The sequence below is a fragment of the Homalodisca vitripennis genome, chromosome 3, assembly GCF_021130785.1.
Source record: "Homalodisca vitripennis isolate AUS2020 chromosome 3, UT_GWSS_2.1, whole genome shotgun sequence".
Taxonomy (NCBI): domain Eukaryota; kingdom Metazoa; phylum Arthropoda; class Insecta; order Hemiptera; family Cicadellidae; genus Homalodisca; species Homalodisca vitripennis.
Genome location: NC_060209.1, coordinates 87,155,781 through 87,179,545, shown reverse-complemented (window position 1 = coordinate 87,179,545; position 23,765 = coordinate 87,155,781). Strand labels below are relative to the sequence as shown.

Below are 23,765 nucleotides of genomic sequence, written 5' to 3'. Positions count from 1 at the left end.
TTTTATAACGTCCACTAACTTCATCAACCCTAACAATAATTTTATACAAACATAAAAGTTACCGAGCAGATTGATTGTAGGCCTACATATTGATCCTTGTATCAATTCTTCCTATCACTTATTGTTAATATTATTACAAGAACTAATCTAAAGATAAAAACCTATATTCGAAAGGGAATTTTGTGTAGTGTATGGATAAAAACTTTTAATAAACAGAAATAAAATCAAGTTTACGACATACTGTGTTATCCCCTAGTATATTCTTTCATTTTAACAACATCCAATCAAAAAGAGGATTCGGAATCTAGTATATTTGTATTTGAACTTCCTAATACCTTGTACTAACTTGTATGTACCAATTGCATCTTTATTCTTAAAAGTTAAATTCCTCTTCTTTCTTTAAATTCATAAAGTTCTGCCCAATTTGCAGAAACAATGTTTCTGTCACGGAACATACTAGTTGTTTGTGCCAACTTCAATCCTCTACGAACTTGCGCTGTACGTGAAATCCTATATTACGATACACCATACTCCTTTCCAGGCAATCTATTGCATAAGGGAAACATGAACGAGGTTTTATGGAATTACAATGAAAGTAACAGTCAACTACTCATTATTCCTTACTGAGTACCATGATTATTTACTTTTTTGATGATTTGAAAAATAAGTTCAAAATAATTTAGATTTTTTAGCTATTTATTATTATGGCTCCTTCTATGATATGGTGTGTTATGGAGATTTGAAATTTCAAATTGGATTAATTCTGCGGCCATAGCACGGTTCAGACTCCATTTGACACTGTGCTACAAACTTGATCGCCGTTAGTAATTATTCTTACATTCATTACACCAACACACTAGACTTCACTTACAGTTCCCATAAAATAAGTTTCTACTTGGATGTGTTGGAGCCAAAAGTTGATAATTGGTAAACTGTTACCTCTTCGGTTTTGAGATAACCGATAGAAGGTCGAAAACTTTAGCTAAGAATCTGAAACTTGTAGAGAGTTCTTTCTTTTAACCCTCACGCCATATGTCAACAACTATTCCACCAGTATCTAGGCTAGAGTTTTACATTAGCTAAGTGCCTCCTCTGCCTCGCCAAGCCTGTATCCTTGAGATCCTGCCGTCCACTCCTGCCTCCTGCCTGCTGACAGTCTTGTCCACCTTGTGAGGCAATCTCGCCAATCTTTGCGTAACACCCTGTCGCCATCCACAGTCATCTCCACACTCACGCCGTGTTATCAATAAGCATCCTATAAGAGACTATCAATTATTGTCCTTACGATCTATCAGTTAATTATTACACAAGCGTTTTAACTCTTATCAAACATATGTGATAGACTTTGAATTTCAAATTAGAATCTTCTCCATGATCTTGTCAACAACAAACACAGGTAGCCAACATACAATTCAGATCTCCTAAGTCACGATCATATCCTATAGAGAAGATTGATCTAAGAGATTTTATAAGACAGCCTCTTGATTGTTGTTTGATGAATCCTGTGGAATAATATGGCATGTGACTAATAGACATATCTAAAGATGTTCGAGTTTTCTATTAATGATGGTTTTAAAAAGAGGATGTATTGAAAGAGTGAAAAGTGTACTCTTTAGAAACGCCTTTTTCCTGGTGCCTCACTTCTACGCATAGTGTAACTAACTGGAGTATGGAGGAAGAACAAGTTGGCCTGTAAGTTGTCCTTGAATTATATTGTGGTCTTTGACGTTGCGTGCAGGATAATCCATTTTTATATACCAGCTGGTAGTTTAGTTAGAAGGCTTCAAAAGAGATGAAAAAGTATTATTTGGCACCCTCAGGATATCCTTGAACTATTTGAGATATTCGTAAATTAGGTAGAATAATACTGAAGAAACTATATTGAGTGTCAGTTTTGAAGACAAGCATGTACGATAACTCTGTTGCTCTTGACGATCTCCCTGGAAGTGTAGAACCAGAGATAGAGGAGGATGAGAGGCCAGCAGTGTTTGCACTCCGTCGGATGACTTGCAGGGCACATTAGCACCGGCTGACTAATAGACTAACAACTCGACGGCTACCGTCCGCCGCACTCGCTGCCCATTCACGGTGATCGGGCCTCGGGACGTCTACGTCAGGCTAACATTTCATGTTGTTTGAAACAATCATTGTTTCGTAAACGGTGTTTGATTTTGTGTTCAAACAAGATAAGGTCAGCAATTTCTAATTTTAAGAATACCTCCTATTCTATAGTGTTATATTAACAGATTTATTGAAATCGATAGATGAACATCTCCTTAGACAGAAATCGATCTTAAGCCACGCTAGTTTTAGTGGAGTTCAAGTTGACGATAAGGTCGATAAACATTCATTTGTTCTCAGATCGTACTTCTGATATCTTGAGACACTTGAAACTGACCGTCAGACAATAAATAATAGTTATATCAATAATCGGTATCAGCCAATAGTCGGTCAGTGTGATCTGAAAAAATATCGCTTCATGTTAACACTTAAATACTGTCTCATTCCAACCTGCAGCAAATCTATGCAGCTGATAGATTTTTCTAAATTTACTATTTATTTTAATAAAACCCAGGTTGTGAGTTTATGCAAAGCAAATTGGTTTTTGGCTCCTAGACTATAACGTTAGAAAGTGCAGCTCGGTTTAAAATTGTTTCACAATTTGTATTATAAAGCCTAATAAACGTAACTTTAACTACTATCTCATTTCCGTCCTTAGAGCTTTAACATTCCAAAGCTTCCCTCATTACAAATAATATACCCTGAAGCTTTGCTTAAGACTCATGAACACCCTCTCGTCTCGTCAATTCTGTCGGGAACGCTTACCAGGCATTTCTACCAAAAGAAGATCGGCCCCGTTGATCGAAAGCCGATAAGTTGCCGCCGTCTCTTCAAATGGTCTAATGGCCCCAAAATTCCGGCCGGTTTCCACTGCTCAAGCCGAGGCCCGTGAAGGCACGCGGAACCGTGTTTTATATAATCCGCTTGGGTCAGATGATATATAGACCTCATACCTCCGCGAGGGCTATTGTGTTCTTGGATAAGAATGCTTCCAGCTCAAAAACAAATAACAGTAGTCTGCTCGCAGAATTCAATAAACTATATACCGTTAAATAATATACTTTTAAAAATATTTTACATTATACATTATATTGAATGTAAGATCTGTTTGGAATGATTACCATAGTTCTTTTTCATGGGTAACTGTTTAGTCTCTCATACTAAATGTAGTTAGGTCAGGTTGCAAAATAAACATGTATGTGTCGTTTATTATCTTTTCTAAGTTTTGATAATTCATACTGCGATAAAGAAAAGGTTCCATATTTATTTGATGAGAAAGTAATAGAAATTAAGATTCCAGTTTATTAAATATTTCATGTATGGAATAGGTATAATATATACATATACTCATATAAATTTAGAAAGATGAGCAAAAGATACTCGTGGTGGAACTCAATGGAATATTTTAACTGAGTTATATTTATACAGCACTATTACTAGACCACTAATAAGAAAACGCTAAGAGAGGTAAATAGAATGGTAAGTAGTTATTACACTGTTTGGATTCTAAAATATGTATTTGAATTGAAATAGTTTTTAACAAAACATTGAATGAAAACATTTGTTTTGGACATTTATTATAGTAAAGATTCCGAATGGTAACAATTTCTTAGGTAAATCAAAGTCTATTCCTTATATTTTGTGAATGTGTTACATAAATTGGTCTGGGTTTTATGAAACATGTTTTTAGAAAAATATAGTAGCTTAGCAGTTTGTTTGCGTGTTATCAGTGAAGGACCGTCCTCTACCGTCAGCTTTTCGCCATATATGAGGTGTCGCAAATACCTCTCTGGTACTTCCTCTTCCCGGATGGCAGTTCGCAACCCTTCTTGGTAAGTTCTGCTAATTTAGCTTGTCCTCTTATGTTGGTGTCCGCTTTTTCACATATCCGAATGTTAAGCTTGAGTTATAATGATATTAAACCAATAGTATACAGAATGGGAATATTATGGTTGTGGTGGAGTCTAGAACTTTTAATAACTTGGTGAATTTTCTTACTTTTATATCTTGGATTTTAACAAAATGTCATGCCTTAGGAATGAATGTTTTTGTACCTTTTAACATTTGTAAAGTTTATAGCACGTGAGAATTATAACAAATCCTATATTAATTGAACTTTGCTCTTAGCCAAGTGTAGTTTTACATAAGTTCTGCAGGAGTTCGTGCGTTCTCAATTGATAAAATAAATAGAAAAGCTAAAGGCGGAAGTGTTACCTAATAGCAATTCCAGGTCATAAACCTGGCCAAAATTATCGCCCAGTAGGTTTTAATGGTAGAGTTCCGGCCATTATCTCAACCAACCGTTTATTGCGTCATGACGATTACCGACATTTTATTCCTCGATGTGTCCATAATTTGTTTGAAACTAAGCTTAATATTGATAAAGGTTGGTTATAAGTACTTAATAAAACGAAAATAGCTTCAAATGGTAATCTATGTACTCCATATTATTTACTAAGAAAAAATAATGATAATGTGGAAAGTATTAAAATATAACGTTTTAACAAACTATATGTTAATATCTTCTTCTCTTATTAGGTTGGTGTACAATTTATTGTTCGTTATCTATTTGCCCATAACTGTCGATAATCCTTTCTCATGATTTACTTACTACCAAATCTACCTCATTTCTTTTTATAGTTCCTGTTCTCTATCTCTCTTTGACTCTTTGACAAGTAATGTCAAACTTGAATGTTTCAGGTTTCATCAGAATTGTTGAATTTACACCATTAGGTTTAATGGTCTTTAGATTTGTGATCTTCCAAACATGTGAGTGGTTTGTGAGTGATATACTCGTTTGGAGGTTGGAGTTAGGAATCTTTATATTGTGCCCTGCAAGGTTATTCTGACATACGTGTTATACATCTTCCTCAAATATCTCTCTTCTCGTCCATTGGAGCTTGGATGCTGCAGTGCTATAGTTTTACGAAAAATTTTATAGTTTTGAAATTCATGTAAATCAGACAAGAGACCGTATTTAGACACATAAAAGAATGTAAATTGAACGTCCCATAGTAATGTTGTGTTTCGTCAGGAATTGCTTCAATTCATTTAGTGAATGCAATTATACTTCGTAGATATCAGCTTTGTGAGTTGTCATAAAATTATTAGAACATTTGTTGGTTACATTTTATTTCAAGTTGAGTATATCACGAAAATTATGGTTTTCCCAGGTGTACATTTCCAGGTCTAAATACTAAAGGCAAATAAAGTTCTCTTGCAGGCTTTGCGTAATCCAAATCTAGAGTTCCAAATTTTGTTATATTAGTTGCTGGAATTTCAGCTTTCATTGCCACATTTACCTCCCTATCATCTTAGGGTGACCATACAGTACAGTTAAAACACCGTAATGATACGGTGTAACATCTAATTCTAATACGAACCTCTGACAAATCCAGTAGCTTATATCTAAATAGCCGGATTATGTAACCACGACATCGATGCTGACCACAATTTCCTATATAATAATTACAGCTGATATCAACTTGGAGAACGTGTAGAAGTGGCAACGTCGCAGGATGCGTGGACGAGCGGCAACACTGGGCGAGATGCGGAAGGCAGGTCTCCACATTCACTTGTTTAAACGGCCTGTCCACTGCGTCATTCATGTACAGGCTGTCCAGAAAGTATACTTAATTGCGTCTGCTCGTGCGTTACTCCTGGAGACTTGTTGCTGTCACTAGTTTTTCTGCAGCTATATCATAACATAATGGAACAGTTGCACGACTGATAATCGATTAGCCTTCATGTGAACATAATTTGTTCAACTAATCGGGATTGTTCAGCTCGGATTTATAGTTTACTTATGCTATTTGCAAATTTTTTCTCAGTGTCAACTCTTCTGGCGAATTCTTTATCTCTGAAACGCTGCAAGTAACATATGATAACACTCTTCTTTTGCTGGTGTGGCTTCTAAGTTGTATTGAACTTCATCAACTGAATCTGACCCACTCGTAGTCACAAGGTTTATTTAATATTCATGTCTTTGCTATATGGATGACTTCTGCTTCTCTCTACCCATATTTTCTCTTTTACTTCATCTATATTCTTCTTCAATGTGGACTTATTGGTCCATTTTGTGTAATGAGATCTACCTGGTAATATTTTCTTTAGTTTAATGTTTTGGTTGCACATTTACTTTTATATTGAATGTGCAAGGTCAGATTAGAATATAATGATAATTATGATACGAATGAAGAAAACAGGATTTTTATGGACATTTGACATCGTTTAGTGATACAAAAAATCAGTAGCACAAGTAACATAGTAACAAAACAATCAGTTGTGTTACTGATTTTTTGTATCATTGAACGATGGTAAATGTCCGGAAAATCCTGTTTCCTTCACAATCCTTCCATCGTCAAAAACAAACTTCAAACAAAGGAATGATTTTGATTTTATATAAAAGTATCAATTCAATTCAAAAATGTTCTCTTCCTTTCTACAGCTAACAACTTGTTACTCAGAATAGTGGCTACAACCATCGCAGCTGTTCAGGTGTTTTGGGATCAGCTGTTTGATGGTAAAGCGGAGTGTGGGTTATTCTTTTCCATTGTTTTCTCATCATAATGGCTCGTAAATTTCACAACAGAACTGAGTGATGTAATTGATTATAGTCTTATTATATTTGTTAGAGTAAAGTGTATGTTGCTAAGGGGAAAAGTTTGGCATGAAGTCTTCATTGTATTTATCAAACTTGGCCTTAAATTATCAATTGAGCGTACTATGGAACCGACATTAAATTAGCACAAAAAGCGGAACAAAATACATTTTAGATTTATTTAACATCTAACTAAAATTATTCTAACAGTATTGGTTTGGTCAATTGTCAACAATTCGGAAATGGAGTGTTGAAACACTTATTGGTCTAGAAGTTGCCGGAGATCCAACTCCACGGAAGTGACCACAGACCTCGAAAGGTCTCGCAGTTGACGTGAAGGATAACATAGCATCCACCTCTCGTTTATAAAACATGATGGATCGCTCGACGATCGCTACGCACAATTTACCACAATTACTAGCAGGAATTATAAATCTGAAACAGTTTGGGCGCGCCGGGTGGACACTGGTGGAACTAACGGGCTGATGATGTCTCTGATGTATGAGTATGTCAGAGACACTCACTATACTACAAGTTTTAGTCTGTTACACACACATCCTCGGATATCCTGACCCATCGAGCTCATTGAAGAACCCAAGGTATGGCCGAAGGCACCGTCCAAAACAACAAATCATACAGCATGTATCTTGATCCCAATAGCAATTACCATCTATAGAAGGGTATGAACGAACCTTGGCTGTGAAAAGTTGTTGAGCGACCTCAGTAACTCTTGTACTTTCACGCTTTTTCTGCTTCACCACCCATAGGTGTTTGTTCGGAAATCATCTTCAACTTAAAATTAAACCATAAAACAAAAAGGACTATAGCTCTTAGTTAAAACAACCACAGTTTAGAGCTTTCACGTCAGTACATATCCATCCTGTTTTCAAATTCCAATAAAAACTGTGATAATTTTGGGGCTTGACTTCGTTTCGGTTGCTCTACCATAACTTTATTCATGAATAAAATATATGTAGTAGAATATGGGCACAATGTTATAAAGATAGCTAAGCTGTTTACGCTTTAAAAATTAAATAAAGTTTCTTTAAAATACTACGCAGCCTCTATAATACCAAGATATATCATGTATAAACAAGCTATAGGAGTTTACGCCAGCATTATGGCGACTACAACGCAGGAGGTTAAAGTGAATTACGGCATGAAGCAAGGCTCTGTCATAAATTCCATCGAGTCGTGTTATGGTGCATAACGTGACATTTGTGTATACTATCATATCTTCGCACAATATATATTTTATATATATAAAGACGTTTCAAAAAGTGTCTTCGTACAGCTCTGTAAGACCTCTACTAACATCAACATTGCAGGTTCAGTAGAATTGAAGGCGGTTGAAGAGATTTTTATAGTAAAACTATTTCTGCTTGTCTGTAATAAAGCCCATGTGCTATGTAAAGCCCCACAACTAGAATACTTATCACAATTCCATAACAAAACAATCGTAGATAAACAGTTTCACCTAACTCCATAATATATGTTAAATCGTTCTATCCCTCAACGTAATACTCTTCATTACAGTACTATAAATTATACAGTACTACATAGTCCATAAGTTATAGAATATAATCGATCAACTGTTCAGTTGCAGTGGCCTGTCTTTGCACAGTAATGTTATACATTTTCTATAACCGGAAGTCTGAATGTGCTTAATCTAATTAGGTAGTTATAATTAACCAATGCTGTGTAACATACATATTATTTTATGTTTCCAAAGCTTACTACTGTTTATTTGAGAGGGCATCACAAGGCTATAACAAAATATTCATAAATGAGCAGTTGGATCTAACTCAACCTGGTAAATACGTAATCAATTTCGTCACGTAACAGAACTGGTAATGACGTAATGGGTATGTGTATACGGTTACAAAACGCCTTTTAAGTTTATCGGTTGCAATGGTTTATATTTTTAAGATAAAATTATATTTAATTTTTAATCTGACATCTGATTAGGAATATTACATAGACACCTGCGATCTAATTGGGAACAAAGCATTCACAACATTAGATATGTTCTTATCTATTTAACATAACATTCGTCAATATTTACTGGAGAAATCATAAAGCACACTTAAGTATATGGACCTTCTAAAATTGAACACATTTGTGAAGTACATTAAATATAACGAGTAACGTAAAACTTTTAGCAGCATCTGAACAAATACTGCAATTTGCTGCATGTGCTGTGACATACACCATCATATAACTTGTTAACAGAATATATACAGCTAAGTTGTAAAGGTTTTGAAGTGCTCGAAAACAATTTAAGATCTAGTGACATCGAGTTTTATTACTCAGCTTGTAAGATAGTATTCTTTTAAATTGCATTGTTGCACTTTTATACTGTTTTTGCCACTTTTGTCTGTTTCATTGGTTGGGTGACATCTTTGCCTATTTTAAAATCGTAGTGACCTGTATAAAGATAGATTGTTAGTGGCAACAAATCTACTTATAATATTGTCTATGGTGGCTCTGAAGTAAACAATCAATACTAATTGTGCAGCAATTTCAGAACATTTTTAACATTTCTAATTCGCACAGATTTGCAACCATGCCTGTATAAATATATTTATTGCAAGTACGGGTTTAAGACTTAATACCTGAAATTAATCCACATTGGTCATTAATCAGCTCACTAATAACATCAGCTCACTGGGTCGCCGTACATTTCAAATATTTCAAAGGCTTTATTAGTACGATGTCTGGTAGACTGTGATGCTTTTACAAATTAAAACAGAAAATATTATACAGTCAAATCTTCTTTTACAATACTGTAAATTTAAAGTTACTTATTGGTGTTTATTATTAAAAACTCACAATTTATTTAAGAAGGTATTTCTTCATAATTATAAATTTAGAATAGGAATTAATTATATAATCACATTAACTAAATTCATAGATCTTTGTCAAATGTTTATTGCTTTGGATACGCATTCAAGCAAGACCTTCACTGTGCTCTATGATAAGGCTCTGGCTCCCTAGCCGAGAGGTACCGGGTTCAATTCCGGGATGTCAATACACATTTGCAAATGCATTTGTATAGTTTTCCATTAAGAATATTTAGTATGATCAATAAAAATGTCACTCGCCTGCAAAGAGCTTCCAGATAAAAAAAAAGCACTTCCAGTAAGTTAGTGGGAGTAGTTGTAAAGTGACGTGGAAAGTGCGGGACTGGAAGTGGTCACGCAAAACTCGACGCCTCAAGCCCAGTTTATTACGTGTAAGAGACACCGTAATTAGCAGAACGAAATATTGGAGTATCTGGGCGGCAAATTGATAAATCTGAGACACGCTCAACCGCTCTAATAGATAGCGGCCGCTGATTGATTTCATGCCGGTGATGCTATCTTTGGTCGTGACCTCTCCAGTTTCCATCGGACACTTCCAGTTTATACCCCAAGGGAAGGTGAAACAACACTTTTATGTCAAGACCGACCACACTCGGATTTCAAATTTTCTTGCGTTCTCCAGGTGACTATACTTGTGCTTTAAGTAAGGCCATATCTCTCACAGCAAGTTGAGATAAAAACCTAATCATCAGCAAATTAGTTCAGTATTTAAATAGGTGTTTACATTCCTTTAGTCATCAATCAAAAAACAATATTTTGCTTACGAGTTTTGATGTTAAAACATTATCGTCAAAGCAGTAAGATAATCGTTAAAATGTTTCGGCACTGGGCATAGTAAAAAACCCAAAAACCGAACACACTCAAGAACACAGAATTAAAATATTTACAACCATTACAACCACGTTTGGTAGGCCTTAGGTAAATAAGTATAATCGATCGTTTTGAAAAGTAACACTCATTAAAATAATGGGCGACCACCACATCGTATTACAATACAAATTATTATTTATCACACGTAGTTAAACTGCATAATGAATATTTCATCACTTAAACACAAACAACTTTAATAACTTTTATTTTCATTCAATCGTTTCACTGCTGATGGTGAGCATTCACTTATTCCTTATTTACGATTTATTCACTTCAATAATTCAGTGTTGTTTGTAAATGTTAAATTGGGTGTACACAAGTTTAGAAGTTAAATTTTATAAGAGCAAATGGAAGTTTATTTGCTAACCTTTACTGTATATGGAAACGTTAAAGTTATTACTTCAGGTTACATTCAGATGATTATTTATTAGACTGCGAAAACGCCATGGCCGAACCAGATCAGTGAGGTAATAAAAGGTCAGTCACGCACAATGCTCAGTTACTAAGAACGGTAAGAGATAAGAATTGCCCTTCATAAATACTAAAAAAACAAAAAAAGAGGTGGTACAGTATTGTAAAATGTATTAAATTACAATAACAGTCAGAAACATATATAGTGTTAAACTACAAATGTTCAATTAAAAAGACCATAACTTAATAATTGTTTTATTTTATAAGAAAAAGTTTTTTATTTTTGAATTTCAAACTTAAGGAAAATTAAAATTAACTGTTAAAAATGTGTCAAAATATATATTGATACAATAACATTATTTGCTTTTTTATTTTTTGAGACCAGTGAAATAAAAAATAAATAAAATTATAAGTAATCAACCTAAAATCAGATTTATTCCCCCATTACTTTCTCTTCTTGGACATGAAAAAGGTTGTAATATGATTCATTTGATCTAAAATGTCAAATTGTAGTGATAAATAAATATATCGTGTTTCCTATTTGCTTTTCTGTTGCTCCTGTATTGTGTTCCGTGATAAAAAAAAACACAAAAAATGGTGTTACAAAAAAGTTACAGGAAAAGTATTGTTGGTTTCACTAAAGGTTATAATATACTCTAAAGGTTGTTTTTATTCAACCTTACATGTGGGAAGTATCCTACAGCCTTGGAAGTAATCTTTTTGCAGTAAATATTGCAGTTTATGCTGTAGTGGTTTTTAAAGAGATTCCTTATATTACAGGGTCATTTTAATGCATTGTACTCACGTTTTTATGGGACAACAGCCCAAACCTATTTACGAAATTTTATAACATCCCCGAGAGTCGAACAATTGGTCAATACACTACGGTGAAGACTTTAATTACTCCTCTTATTGGTTGTCATACACAGTCAGAACGTGAAGCCCTAAAAGTGCCGATAAGAATTCCACGCTTTCCGAAGTCCTTGTAGGGTTGAGTTTACAGACACCAATGAGTCCTGTGGTAGCTCTGTAATAACAATCCTTTTCAGATGAGTATGTGAACATTTACTACCTTGACAAGTTTATCAACATGTGATCAGTGATGATAACTGCAGTGCTGTAACATGTTCAACCTCATCTGGAAGCTTCTGACTTCCTGTCAGTACGTTCAAAATGAGTGTCAAAGGTATATCTATCTGGTACTTTAATCTGATGGGTCTCAATGACAGTGATGACCAAATTGTGGCATCTATTCTCGTGCTTTTTTCAGATACTGAAGCAGGTGGTCCTCAACAGGGTGTCCGCTAATCCTTTAGCGTGTAATTATTTCTTGTGCATTGAAAAGCTCCATGTCATTGACACATATAATAGTAGGTTATAGAATCACATTTCTTGAAAATGTAAACGCTCTTAAAAAAGCTTCTTGTTAAAATGTTCTTAAAATGTTCAAGGAGGTATGATTTAAATTTTAAATCATCCATTTTTAGTATGTAAGTCAATTCCAACGTTTATAATTTATAAATAACTGTCACATTAAACCAGTGTTCATAATTTGGGTCCACTGCTCCGAAATATTTAAAAACTAAAATAAATAACCAAAACGTATGTGTCTATTTCTCATTTTAATGGACTTTGCAACGAGAATCTTAGTGGAAATATCATTAAACTTCGTTGAATGTGTCAATGTATATTGTAATATTTTGCAACTACTTAATGTCAGAATCCGGTGAAAAGGGATTTCTGATAGTTAACTTACTTAAGGCCTTTAAGAACTAGTACTATAAATACCCTCATAAAAATAAACAGCCTCTCGGTGACTTAAATTCCAAGCGCAAGCAAAAAGCTTCCTGCGATGATGACTTGGAACACGTCAAGTTGCGACACTGATTACGCACCATCCGATGAGACGAGAGAGGGGAGAACCTGGAGGTGCAGTACCAGTACGTTACTTTGCGTGACCCAGCGACCTTGGCTTCACTTCCTTACTGCCAATGTGATAATTGGCCAGGAATTATTGGCTACACATGTACTTGCTATTGGTGCGCTGCCAGTGCGTGCCTTCGCCGGTGCCTGTCGCAACCTGCAGACAACCTGTTCGCCCAGAGTCCGTAGAGCGTCGTGTCTGGCAGTAAAGCTAAGGCTGAGCCTGAGGTCGCAGCGTCGTCTCTGCAGTCAAGCTAAGGCTGAGCCTGAGGTTGCAGCGTCGTCTCTGTGGTTAAGCTAATGCTGATGAGGTCGCTGAGTCAAGCTAGCTGAGCCTGAGGTCGCAGCCGTCGTGTCTGGTAGTCAAGCTAAGACTGAACCTGAGGTCGCAGCGTCGTCTCTGTAGTCAAGCTAATGCTGAGCCTGAGGTCGCAGCGTCGTCGTCTCTGTAGTCAAGCTAAGGCTGAGCCTGAGGTTGCAGCGTCGTCTCTGTAGTCAAGCTAATGCTGAGACTGAGGTCGCAGCGTCGTGTCTGGTAGTCAAGCTAAGACTGAACCTGAGGTCGCAGCGTCGTGTTTGGTAGTTGAAGCTAGGGCTTAGCCTGAGGTTGCAGCGTCGTCTCTGTAGTCAAGCTAATGCTGAGCCTGAGGTCACAGCGTCGTGTCTGGTAGTCAAGCTAAGACTGAAGGTTAGTCAAGCTAAGGCTGAGCTGAGGTCGCAGCGTCGTCTCTGTAGTCAAGCTAATGCTGAGCCTGAGGTCGCAGCGTCGTCTCTGTAGTCAAGCTAAGGCTGAGCCTGAGGTTGCAGCGTCGTCTCTGTAGTCAAGCTAATGCTGAGACTGAGGTCGCAGCGTCGTGTCTGGTAGTCAAGCTAAGACTGAACCTGAGGTCGCAGCGTCGTGTCTGGTAGTCAAGCTAAGGCTGAGCCTGAGGTCGCAGCGTCGTGTCTGGTAGTCAAGCTAAGGCTGAGCCTGAGGTCGCAGCGTCGTCTCTGGTAGTCAAGCTAAGACTGAGCCTGAGGTCGCAGCGTCGTGTCTGGTAGTCAAGCTAAGGCTGAGCCTGAGGTCGCAGCGTCGTGTCTGGTAGTCAAGCTAAGACTGAGCCTGAGGTCGCAGCGTCGTGTCTGGTAGTCAAGCTAAGGCCAACGCGAGAGTGGGTATGATGTATGTGAGAGAATGTTTGTGCTACAAACTGCAAGGCCGTGCAGATGGTTTTTATTACATCACTTCATTTTCCACTAACAATTCCAGGAGTTATCCAAAATTTTACACTCCAATGTATTTAATTATAAAGATTTCCTAAATAAAAGACGAGCACAAGAAACTATTATATAATTTATCTGCTTCTAACTTTCCACTGACTCCTCCATCCGTCTAATACATAACTGCCCTTACCACCAGTTGCTGTAATTTGTTGTTACAGTTTTTTTTCGTTTTGACGTGGTTTGTTTGTTTTTTATTTATTTACTATTCCAACAGAATTGCACCAGTAGGACAATTAAATAACTTTAAAAAGGTGTATTAACAAGCATAGTGTAAACATTAAAAACATTTACTTATATAATTAAACAACAAACAGTGTTAAAAATAAATAATCAACAAAACAATGAACAAGTAAGAAATATAAATTAGTTAACAAACAATCGGTAAAATGGCAAAGACAATAATAGATAGTTAAATCAAAATGAGCAACAGCAATAGATTTGTAATGTAAAATAAGAAAGAAATAACAACATGGCGATAACAATTTAACAAACAACCATATGCGGTATCAATTTACAATAACGTGACCATAGAAAGGTATGTTCATTTTTTTTCCTGAAAACTAAAATTTTTCCTGAAAACGATAGTGAAGAAAAAATTCGTCGGCAACGAAAATCAAAGGAGTTACGATTTTTTTAAATCCTCTGAAAACTCTGTTTTTGACAGTACCTCTGGCAATTTTACTGAAATGATGCTGACTAGTACGTTAATCCTGTCAACGATGCCTGCTCGCTGCGCAGTGCTGCGCACTGCTTGCTCTTTTAGAAAAAAAAATTAACTCGAGCTTGCAAAAGTCGAATCCCAGATCACGTGATGCCCCTGCTCCTTAACCCTCGAAGTGTTGTTCGACAAAATTTTGTCGGTTATTTTCCATCCTTAACGCAATAATGCCCGAAAGGCATCAATATAATACAATACTTTCCCCCCAGTTTATATGCACCTGTGATAATAATACTTGGCTATAAATGCCCAACCCATGAAAAAAAGTCCATTTTCCATGGTCACGCTATTGTAAATAAATACCCCATATGCAACCGGAAACATGCAAGAAAAGATCATATGAAAAATTTAGAATATTCAACCAGCAGCATGGAAGAAAGATTAATAATCAGAAACATGCGCAACATTACAAATAAACATTACCACTTCTGAATACATTTGCCTCATACAGGTACATACTACAATGTGTGTTTTTTGTGTTGCTATTTTTTAGTTTTGTTTTTTGGCCAAAGTTAACTGTTGAGGTACACGTCAGCGCATTTTGTTTAGTTTTTATTGGGCAATAATTGTACTTATTTACCCTTAAGGCCGATGCCATATGAGTTTATGCAACGAGTGTTAAGATAGCCGTAATGAATGGTTTTTAAGTTAATTTCGACGTTAGTTTTGGTTTATAACCTGATAGTTTTTACAATACTACATTATACATGTTTAAACCATTATTTACATAACATTATAAATATAAGACAGTACATAAGACTATAAGACCGTTACTGTTATCACCATCGCAGGTTAATCTAAGTTAAAAACAGCCTATTATAGCTATGTATACGAGCTGTGTCCGATTTCTTCGACAGATTTCCAGGTGTTCTAAATATTCCAAATATAGTTCCAAATAGAATTTTCTTCTCTTCTGAAATGATCAAAAGATCATATTCTTGATTTTTTTATTAGGGAGCAACAAACTTCTTTAGCAATTTAAGATCATGTTAAAATTTCGAGGGTCATATTTATTTAAAACAGTTTTTCAGTTAAGAAAAGAAAACTTTGTGTTTTACAGTGTCCTACTGGTTTACTGGAGACAGTTTTCTGATCGGAAAGCCCACATTTCCACAAACAACCGCCCGCCCTCCACCCTCTGCCTACCCCACGACACTTCACTGAGTCTCCAACACAAGTTATTTTTCTTGTCATCGATCGACTTCCAAGTCAAGGCGTGAAAAACGAGGCCTGCTGTCCCGGCATTCCCCACATTTCCGAGACAGCGACACCGACACGGTCGGCAACAGGGAAGATGATGAGGTTCGTGGCTTGAGCTGACGTCACTGTTGGGGGAAGGGGTCACCCCAAATTCTCGTAATATCTAACTGATCCAAAATATTTGTTTACAAAGATTTATTCACGGTTGGATGACTTAGTTCCTTAACAAGTTTCAACAAATAAAAAGCTTAGAGATGGTAGCCATTCACAATAAATTTGTGTAAAATTTTCATTTCAATATTTTATAGCATGTCCAAAAGTGGACACGTTTTATAAATTTCAAGCAACTGCAGTAGTAACACATTCTTAAACATTTGTAAATGAGGTAATATATCAGTTATTAGGCATCTCAGAACAAAATGAAAAAATGTTATAGCATTACCAGGACATTTACAACAATATTGTACAAGTTCTCTACGAGATGAGTAAGGTTTCAAGATTTTACAAGTTACATCAACGTCAATTACTGGTGAATATATTTAAAATTTAATTTCTAACTGATTTCAACACGATTTTAATTAATATTAAAGCTATGCCATAGGCTTATAACAATCAATTTTGTAGGAACTCACGATGATTAAGGTTTCTTGCCACAAGTTTATGCCAACCACCAGGGTCGTCATACTATCAGTGCTGTACTAATTAACCTTCCAAACTAATAATGCTTCTTCAGTTTAGTATTTCTAGATGAAAGCCATACATGAAATTCTACCTTTCTTCCTGCTGTTTGGAAGGGATATTTGCAGATAGAACTTTACCAAATCGTTACTAACAACTTAAAATATTTTCATAATCTATCCAATACGTGTTCAAAACTAAATTATCTCTCTTTTAAATTGTTCCTTTGTACGTATTATACATTATACTAATTTTGGACATATTACCTTATATTATAATGTCTTGTGTGTATTATAATACCTTTTAATCTACCAAATGTCAATAAATAAAACAACAGCTTGATCTCTCTCGGTTCTTTAACATAAACATTTTGTGAAGCTATTGTTGTGATGAAATTATGAATAGTTGATAACAGATTATATAGTATTTTGTATTATGATTTTGGTAGTATAAAATACTATCATCGTGAACAATTCAGTCGCCAAGGTAATAGTTCTTGTTCATGCAGGACCTCTTACGTAAGGACCAGACGAAGGCCTCCAATGTCACCTCCTTATACGTGACTAAGCAGCTGCTGTGTTCTGTCACCTGTACCGTTATAGTCTACCTATGTCGTCCTTCTACTATTCGGTTCAGGTGTTCATCAGATTTATGGTAGCTCTCTATCTCTCTCTGTCTCTCTCGCCTCCCTGAACTAGGCTTGTAGGCCTGCCCATGTAAGACATGGAGGTCACTGTATGCCCATACCTACGACAGTGCATCTATTGTGTCTCGCATCAAGTCTCTATACAAGTAAGATCTGCATAATCATCGTCTTTAGCACTGTTCCCATACCGAAATGTTGCACTTTAGTCACATAATTGACTTCCTCGGACGTATATTTGAGTATATACAACACTAAGCGTTGCCTGTGTTATAAATTAAATGTTTAAAGAACACAAATTGTGAAATAGAATATTTGAAGTAATCACGTTTGCATTTTAGTCATTATCAAAGCGTCAATACACCGTTCTGTTTCAAATAATTAAAGACGGTGTACCATAAAATGCTACTTTTTCAGAACACAAGAAGAATAGATTGACAAATTTCGGCTGAAATTTAGTTTTGATCAAATTAATATTGAGCAATTCACATTTTTTTTATTTTTTTAGAAAGTCATTTTTGTGGTAACGCTGTACCTGAGGTCGGCGATACCGTAATATGTAACACGGTAATTATATTTTGTTTTAGGTTTAAAACTAGCAATGTGATGATTTTAAGCCAAGAACATGTATGAACAATGTGTTCTAACACTACGACACTATTACTAGCTTTATAATAAATTTATAAATAAGTTGGGAATGTTGAATTATCTCGATTTTGCCTACGTTTAGTGGAGTGTCTGAAATCTGACGCTGTAACAGACTTCAGGAGTATCTTTGTTCGTTTTTTTTTTTTTTAAATATTAAACGATTACAGAGAAGCAGAGAGGTTACCCATGTTGGAATACACCCAATATGGATGACGTGCGCTACAAGTTTTGAATACGACAAAATTTACTTCCTCTTGTCCTAGAAATACTACCATTTTTACTTTTTTCTTGTTTTTCAAAAATTAAGAAAGGAAATGTTACTTTTGGTCATCCAGAAAGGACTTATTAACGTAACTTTGAATACTTAACTTCTTAGAATTGTTTGAAATATAGCCCACGCTAACAGTTCTCCATGACCTTTCTTTTTTCATGAAATCTGACAATTTTGTTCCACTCATACTTGGGCGTTTTTGAACTTCAAGAGTTTTTGCCAATGCTGGTTTGTTTAGCATAATTTTCATTGTTGGGAGTAAGAATATTTTTTAGTTTGAAATTCCAAAAAAGTGCCAAATTCATCAAGAATTCTATAGTGTACGATGGGCAGAAGCAGATCTTGCACTATGCGATCGTGCAGGACTAGAAGACGATGTCTCTGATCACAGTCAGCCCCTTATATGTTTATCTCCATATTTTGCAGCATTTGTTCTCCACTTCCCACATCAGTGTCAACCACATAGATCTTGCAGAGTATATCGGACCCACGGCAGCGGCAGTTGCACTTAACCAGCGATGAGTCACTGATACAAGCCACAGCTCACTTTAACCGGTTCACCGTTTTATTTCCGCATTGCTTAGCTGCGATGACACCAGGAAGGTTTTTATACTATTCCAATCAAGATATACGGTCTTACGCTGGTGCAATCGATTTTCTTGAGGAATTTGTGGTTCGAATATTCGTATTTAAATATCTCCACTGAAGATAAGAAAATGAAAACTTTTAAAATTATTACACGGGAACTGTAGGCAGAATTTCAAGCAGAATTGAGGGGTATCTTATATTTAGACCCAAATAAAAACGATTAAAGATAAGAATACAATATTTTACAGTATGTTTGTAAAGGTGACTGAAGGGAATGTCATTGTTATTTTTTTTAAACGTTAGCATTCTTTATTAAAACTAATTTTTATTAAAAAGTTATATCCCATTAAAAAATTTAATTTCTAGAATCGTAAATTTATTAAAACATGCCATTCTATGAAGCTATACATCATGTACAAACCGTACTAATTCACTTTTTATGTACATAAGTTTTTATTTAGGCCTGGTTAAGAAATTGCCATTATATGCAATAATTATTAAGCAATAATAATAGTTTAATTTTTGTTTGCTTTCTGTCTTTAAAGAATTTATCTACGACTTAAAAATAATAAATATCCCAACCATAACTGATTTCACCATATTTACTTTACTTACTGGTAAGTCGACGATGTCACTTGGCTCAACAGTATAGTTTATTGGTTGATAGAATGTTTCACCACTTCCATTTAAGTAAAATACTTATTAGCACATCTAAATCAATTATTTGAAGGAATTTTAATATTTGTTACGATTTATGGCTAGTGTGTTTCCGACTGGTGTTTCCGACGCAGTGTTGTGCTTCAGAGATGATGTTTTAGGAAAATTGAAATTGCTTAAAAAGACATGTAAGGTGAAGATAGAAAAGCTGAGCAGCAAGTCATCCTTACTTGTTTTTTCTATCTATAATAACCCTAATGTTTCTAATTTAAAGAGTTTGATATTTTTGTTTAGTAACCTGATTTACCATGACAAATAGGCAGTTGATTGAGCAGCATTGCATTAGACTCTGAAATCAACTTCGTCATTGCAGACTGTACACAAACTGGTGTTTCCGCCGCAGTGTTGTGCTTCAGTGATGGTGTTTTAAGAAAAGTGAAATTGCTTAAAAAGACATGTAAGGTGAAGCTAGAAAAACTGTGCAGCAAGCTATAAAATAAAATTTCAACTGGACTATGTTATGGACGGTGGAGATAGCATTCAAAGAAGTTAAAAAGATCCAGGAAAGCCAAGACAACTGCTAAAAGAAGACATAGACAATGAAGAAGACAACTGTGGAACTGGGCTTTCCTAAAAACAAGAAAGAAATCCAAATGAAAGTAATTTTCATGGGTTGAACTTTGCTCGTTTAAAAAAATCGTTTTTTATGTAGGTTCACTATATTTATACGAAACTAATTCAGTTTGAATGGAATTGTTTTATGTGCCCGTATGCACTAAGAAATAATAATAAGAAGAATCAGTTTAGCTGAAAAATAAAAACTTTTTCAGAAAAGCATATGTGTGGAAAAAAATGTAGTTTACACATTTTAAAATCTTTAAAGAAAATGTAGTTTTGTTAAAGATTTTTGTTTGTTACTTATGCTAAACAGGGTAAAACATGTGTATAGGTTAATATTTATTAAGTATTGTTTATGTAAGAATTTTAAGATTAAAAGAATTATAAGGAACTGCTGTCTTGTAACAGGTGAAAGTTTTATGGATTGTTATTTCGGTCCTCTTGAATTGAGTTAAACTGAGTGTGTACATTTTTTCTTGTAGGATTTTTTCACTATGGGTTTCTACTTTATATTATAGTCAACACCAGTGTTATACTGTTGCCATTTATTGACAATCAAACAGTGAGTACGAAGCACAAATGGAACTGTACAGAAGCTGTGTAATGCCTGAAGGAATGGGGCTGCTTATCAATTATGACCGGAGCAGTGATCCCCTGAGGCTCGTGAAGCTGATCTAGATGATTCATTGACACTCCCGCCCCTGCAACATTCCATATCATGTCTTCTGGAATTGTACTGCCTTCCAGATCACTTCTTTCCTTCTCCGATCGATTTAAGTGAATGGATGAAGAGATCTGCAATCTGGGAATAGTACAATAGTTGCTTAACGCTCTTGTGGATAACACAAATTAAAAGCTTAAGTGGTATCTTTATGTTTCGGTTCATACATGCAACACTACTAATACGAGGAGCAAACTTATTTATTAGTCTATTTAAATAAAATCGTCATAAGTATAACTCATATGTCGTCCTCTTCTACATTTCTCTGATATACGAGTACACGAATGGCTGTTTTATACGGATCCTCGGAGTCTACAACTATCCGTTCTATTTTTTTGGCAGGTCTGACCTTATCGTCTTCTACCCAAGAAACGATGAAATGTTTGTTCTGATAACAATTATTGCAGCTTTTGCCTTTTAAACAATCGGCAGCAAATTTTCATATGATTGTTTTTTAATTAATTCTTATTTCAGCGGCTTTTTGTTCCTTACTAACATTTCACTTTTATTAATTACTAATCTCTAAGAATTAAATGACGACAGAAGCTTTGGCAATGCACGTGGTCACTCATTTATGTCGGAAGTGTGATAGCTTCTTTTTTACAGATTTGTATTAAATTTTAAAACATGCAGTACAACCATTACTTGTATATTCATATTTTACTAAGCTCATTCTTTACAATTTTAAATATTTTTATTACAGTTTTTCATTGTTTTTATCAGGTTTATGCAATTCGACCTGGAGACTAAATGTCTTTCCATTATTATTTGGATCCACTCCTCCTTCACACCATTGTGTTTCGCTACCAATGGCTCCTGACAATGAGTTATTAAACAAACTGAGTGTGAACGACAAAAGTCACATAGTCCATATGCAATTTCACGTTCCATAAAATCTGATAGTGTTAGGTGTTTGAAATGACATTAACGTTTAATTACCGCATTAGAAACGTCAGCGTTTACGGAGGGCCACTGGTGCAAAAGTTAAAAACAAATCTATTTTTGGACCGATACATCCTAACTTTGTAGAAACGTTATAGCCAAAAGAGGAGAAAGTTCAAGTTCCATTTGCATACTTACTCCAATAAACTCTGGAAATTTTCAGACCATCCATGAAAGGGAATTTCCTCAAGACAGCCTTGTTAGCAAACCCAGTGTAACGCAAAGGTCAATTCAGATCAAGGAGCTTTAAAACTTCAGACAAGTACATTCAATGCATAAACATTGCCTACTCTATTGTCTAATCCAGTTTTCGAAAAATGCGTACTCATTTAAAGAATATTAACTTAGAATCCATTATGTCAAATGATCGTAAATCCTGTGTTAATTTGATTTCAAAATCGCAAAAAATGAAGTTTCACATTTCGGTCTGGATATTTCAAACTAACAGAGTTTTTTTAAATATACTCGGTTATATCTGCTTGGCCTACACGATTGCATTATTTCCGTTAGCCTTGAACTTTTCAAGTTAAACAAGAGCTGACATTTTTGTTGGTTGCGTTTCATAACCCACTTGACGAGGAAGTCACAAAGAGGTCTGGCAGCGAGCGGCGCTGCGACACGGACAGTCTGACACTGACAGTAATTAAGAGTGGAGCTTGGCGTAAACATGACTGGATTGAAATAAACAGCCACAATTACATGGCTGTTGTTGTAATAGAGGGCATAATACGACAGCAGACAAACAGCCAGGCATGTTCTCGGTCACCTCCCAGAACTTTGACGTTCAACTCTTTGTCAAATCTAGCGGCGATTCCTACGCTAAACACTAATGAGCTCTTTGTACCATTGATGATTGTTATAATTGACGCAATTCCTGATCAAGTCATAAACATCGGTCTGGTTTTATCATTGCAATCTCTACTCTATTTACAAAAAAGTGTAAAGGGTTTGCACAAAGACGACTGTTGGTCATTTACAAATACACAAATGTTTGCTACAGTCGTATTTATGGTTGCTATGGTTTGTTAAGACAAATAGGCAAATTTCTTTAAAAGTGTTAAAACCAAACAAAAATAAGCCTCCATTACAACTTACGATTATAGGCTTCGATTTCAGCATATAACTAAGCAATAAGTAAGGAGATTTGGATAGAACTGAGTACGCCAAGAAAACTCAATCTCAGATAAAACTGAATCGTATTTTGAGATTATTCAACATTTTGACGGCTGGAAACCTATTACAAGTTACTTATCAGTAACAAATATAGATAAAAAACACTGTTTTGTTAAGTTTCTGTACTGAAGGAAGGGATTAAAGCTTAAATTGAACCGCAATACTCGAAGAGAACCCAGTAAAATAACCTTACAGACAATTATAAGCAGACCGTCTAACTTATTTAATTTACCAGAGAGAATTGTTATAATCAGGTATGCTTTAAATTAATATCACTATTATCATAAAATCCTCCTAGTGACGCTCCTGGTGACACTTCTTGTGTCACTCCTAGTGTCACTCCTTGTCTCACTCCTAGTGTCACTCCTGGTGGTACTCCTCGTTACATTCCTGATGATGACTTTGTTAACTCTCCTGGTGACACTCCTTGTGTCACTCCTAGTGTCACTCCTGTTGATACTCCTGGTCACATTCCTGGTGACACTATTGGTGTAAATCCTGGCGATTCTCCTCGCGACATTCCTGGTGACGTTCTTGTTGACACTCCTGTTCACACTCTTGATGACTCTCCTGGTGGCGCTCCTGATGACACTCCTAGTGACGTTTCTGTTGGCGTTCCTGTTGACGCTTATCGTGACACTCCTAGCGACACTCCTCGCGACATTCCTGGTGACGCTCTTTTTGACACCCGCTGACAATCCTGATAAATGTTTACGAGCAGATGCAAAGAGGCGAAATTGAGTTTATTTCTCCTATGAAAACCACTGGCATTATATCGTTAAAGGTATATCGCTGTTGAGATAAGTCTAATTAAGAAACTCCTGGATCTATTTTGATAAAAAATTTGACTTATGAGATGAGAAATTTACCAAGGTTTAAAACTAATCTGAAGAAAGTGTGAGAACAGGTTTTGGTC

At 35.6% G+C, this 23,765-nt stretch overlaps 1 protein-coding gene across 1 annotated transcript; it reads left to right on the top strand.

The window, feature by feature from the left end:
* The first annotated feature begins 1,906 nt into the window (after positions 1-1,906).
* On the top strand, positions 1,907-23,544 carry LOC124358270 (opioid growth factor receptor-like). The gene is made up of 3 exons (XM_046810564.1): positions 1,907-1,997; positions 12,858-13,020; positions 23,148-23,544. The coding sequence occupies exons 1-3, from the start codon at positions 1,907-1,909 to the stop codon at positions 23,542-23,544; spliced, it is 651 nt and encodes a 216-aa protein (XP_046666520.1).
* Positions 23,545-23,765: the final 221 nt, after the last annotated feature.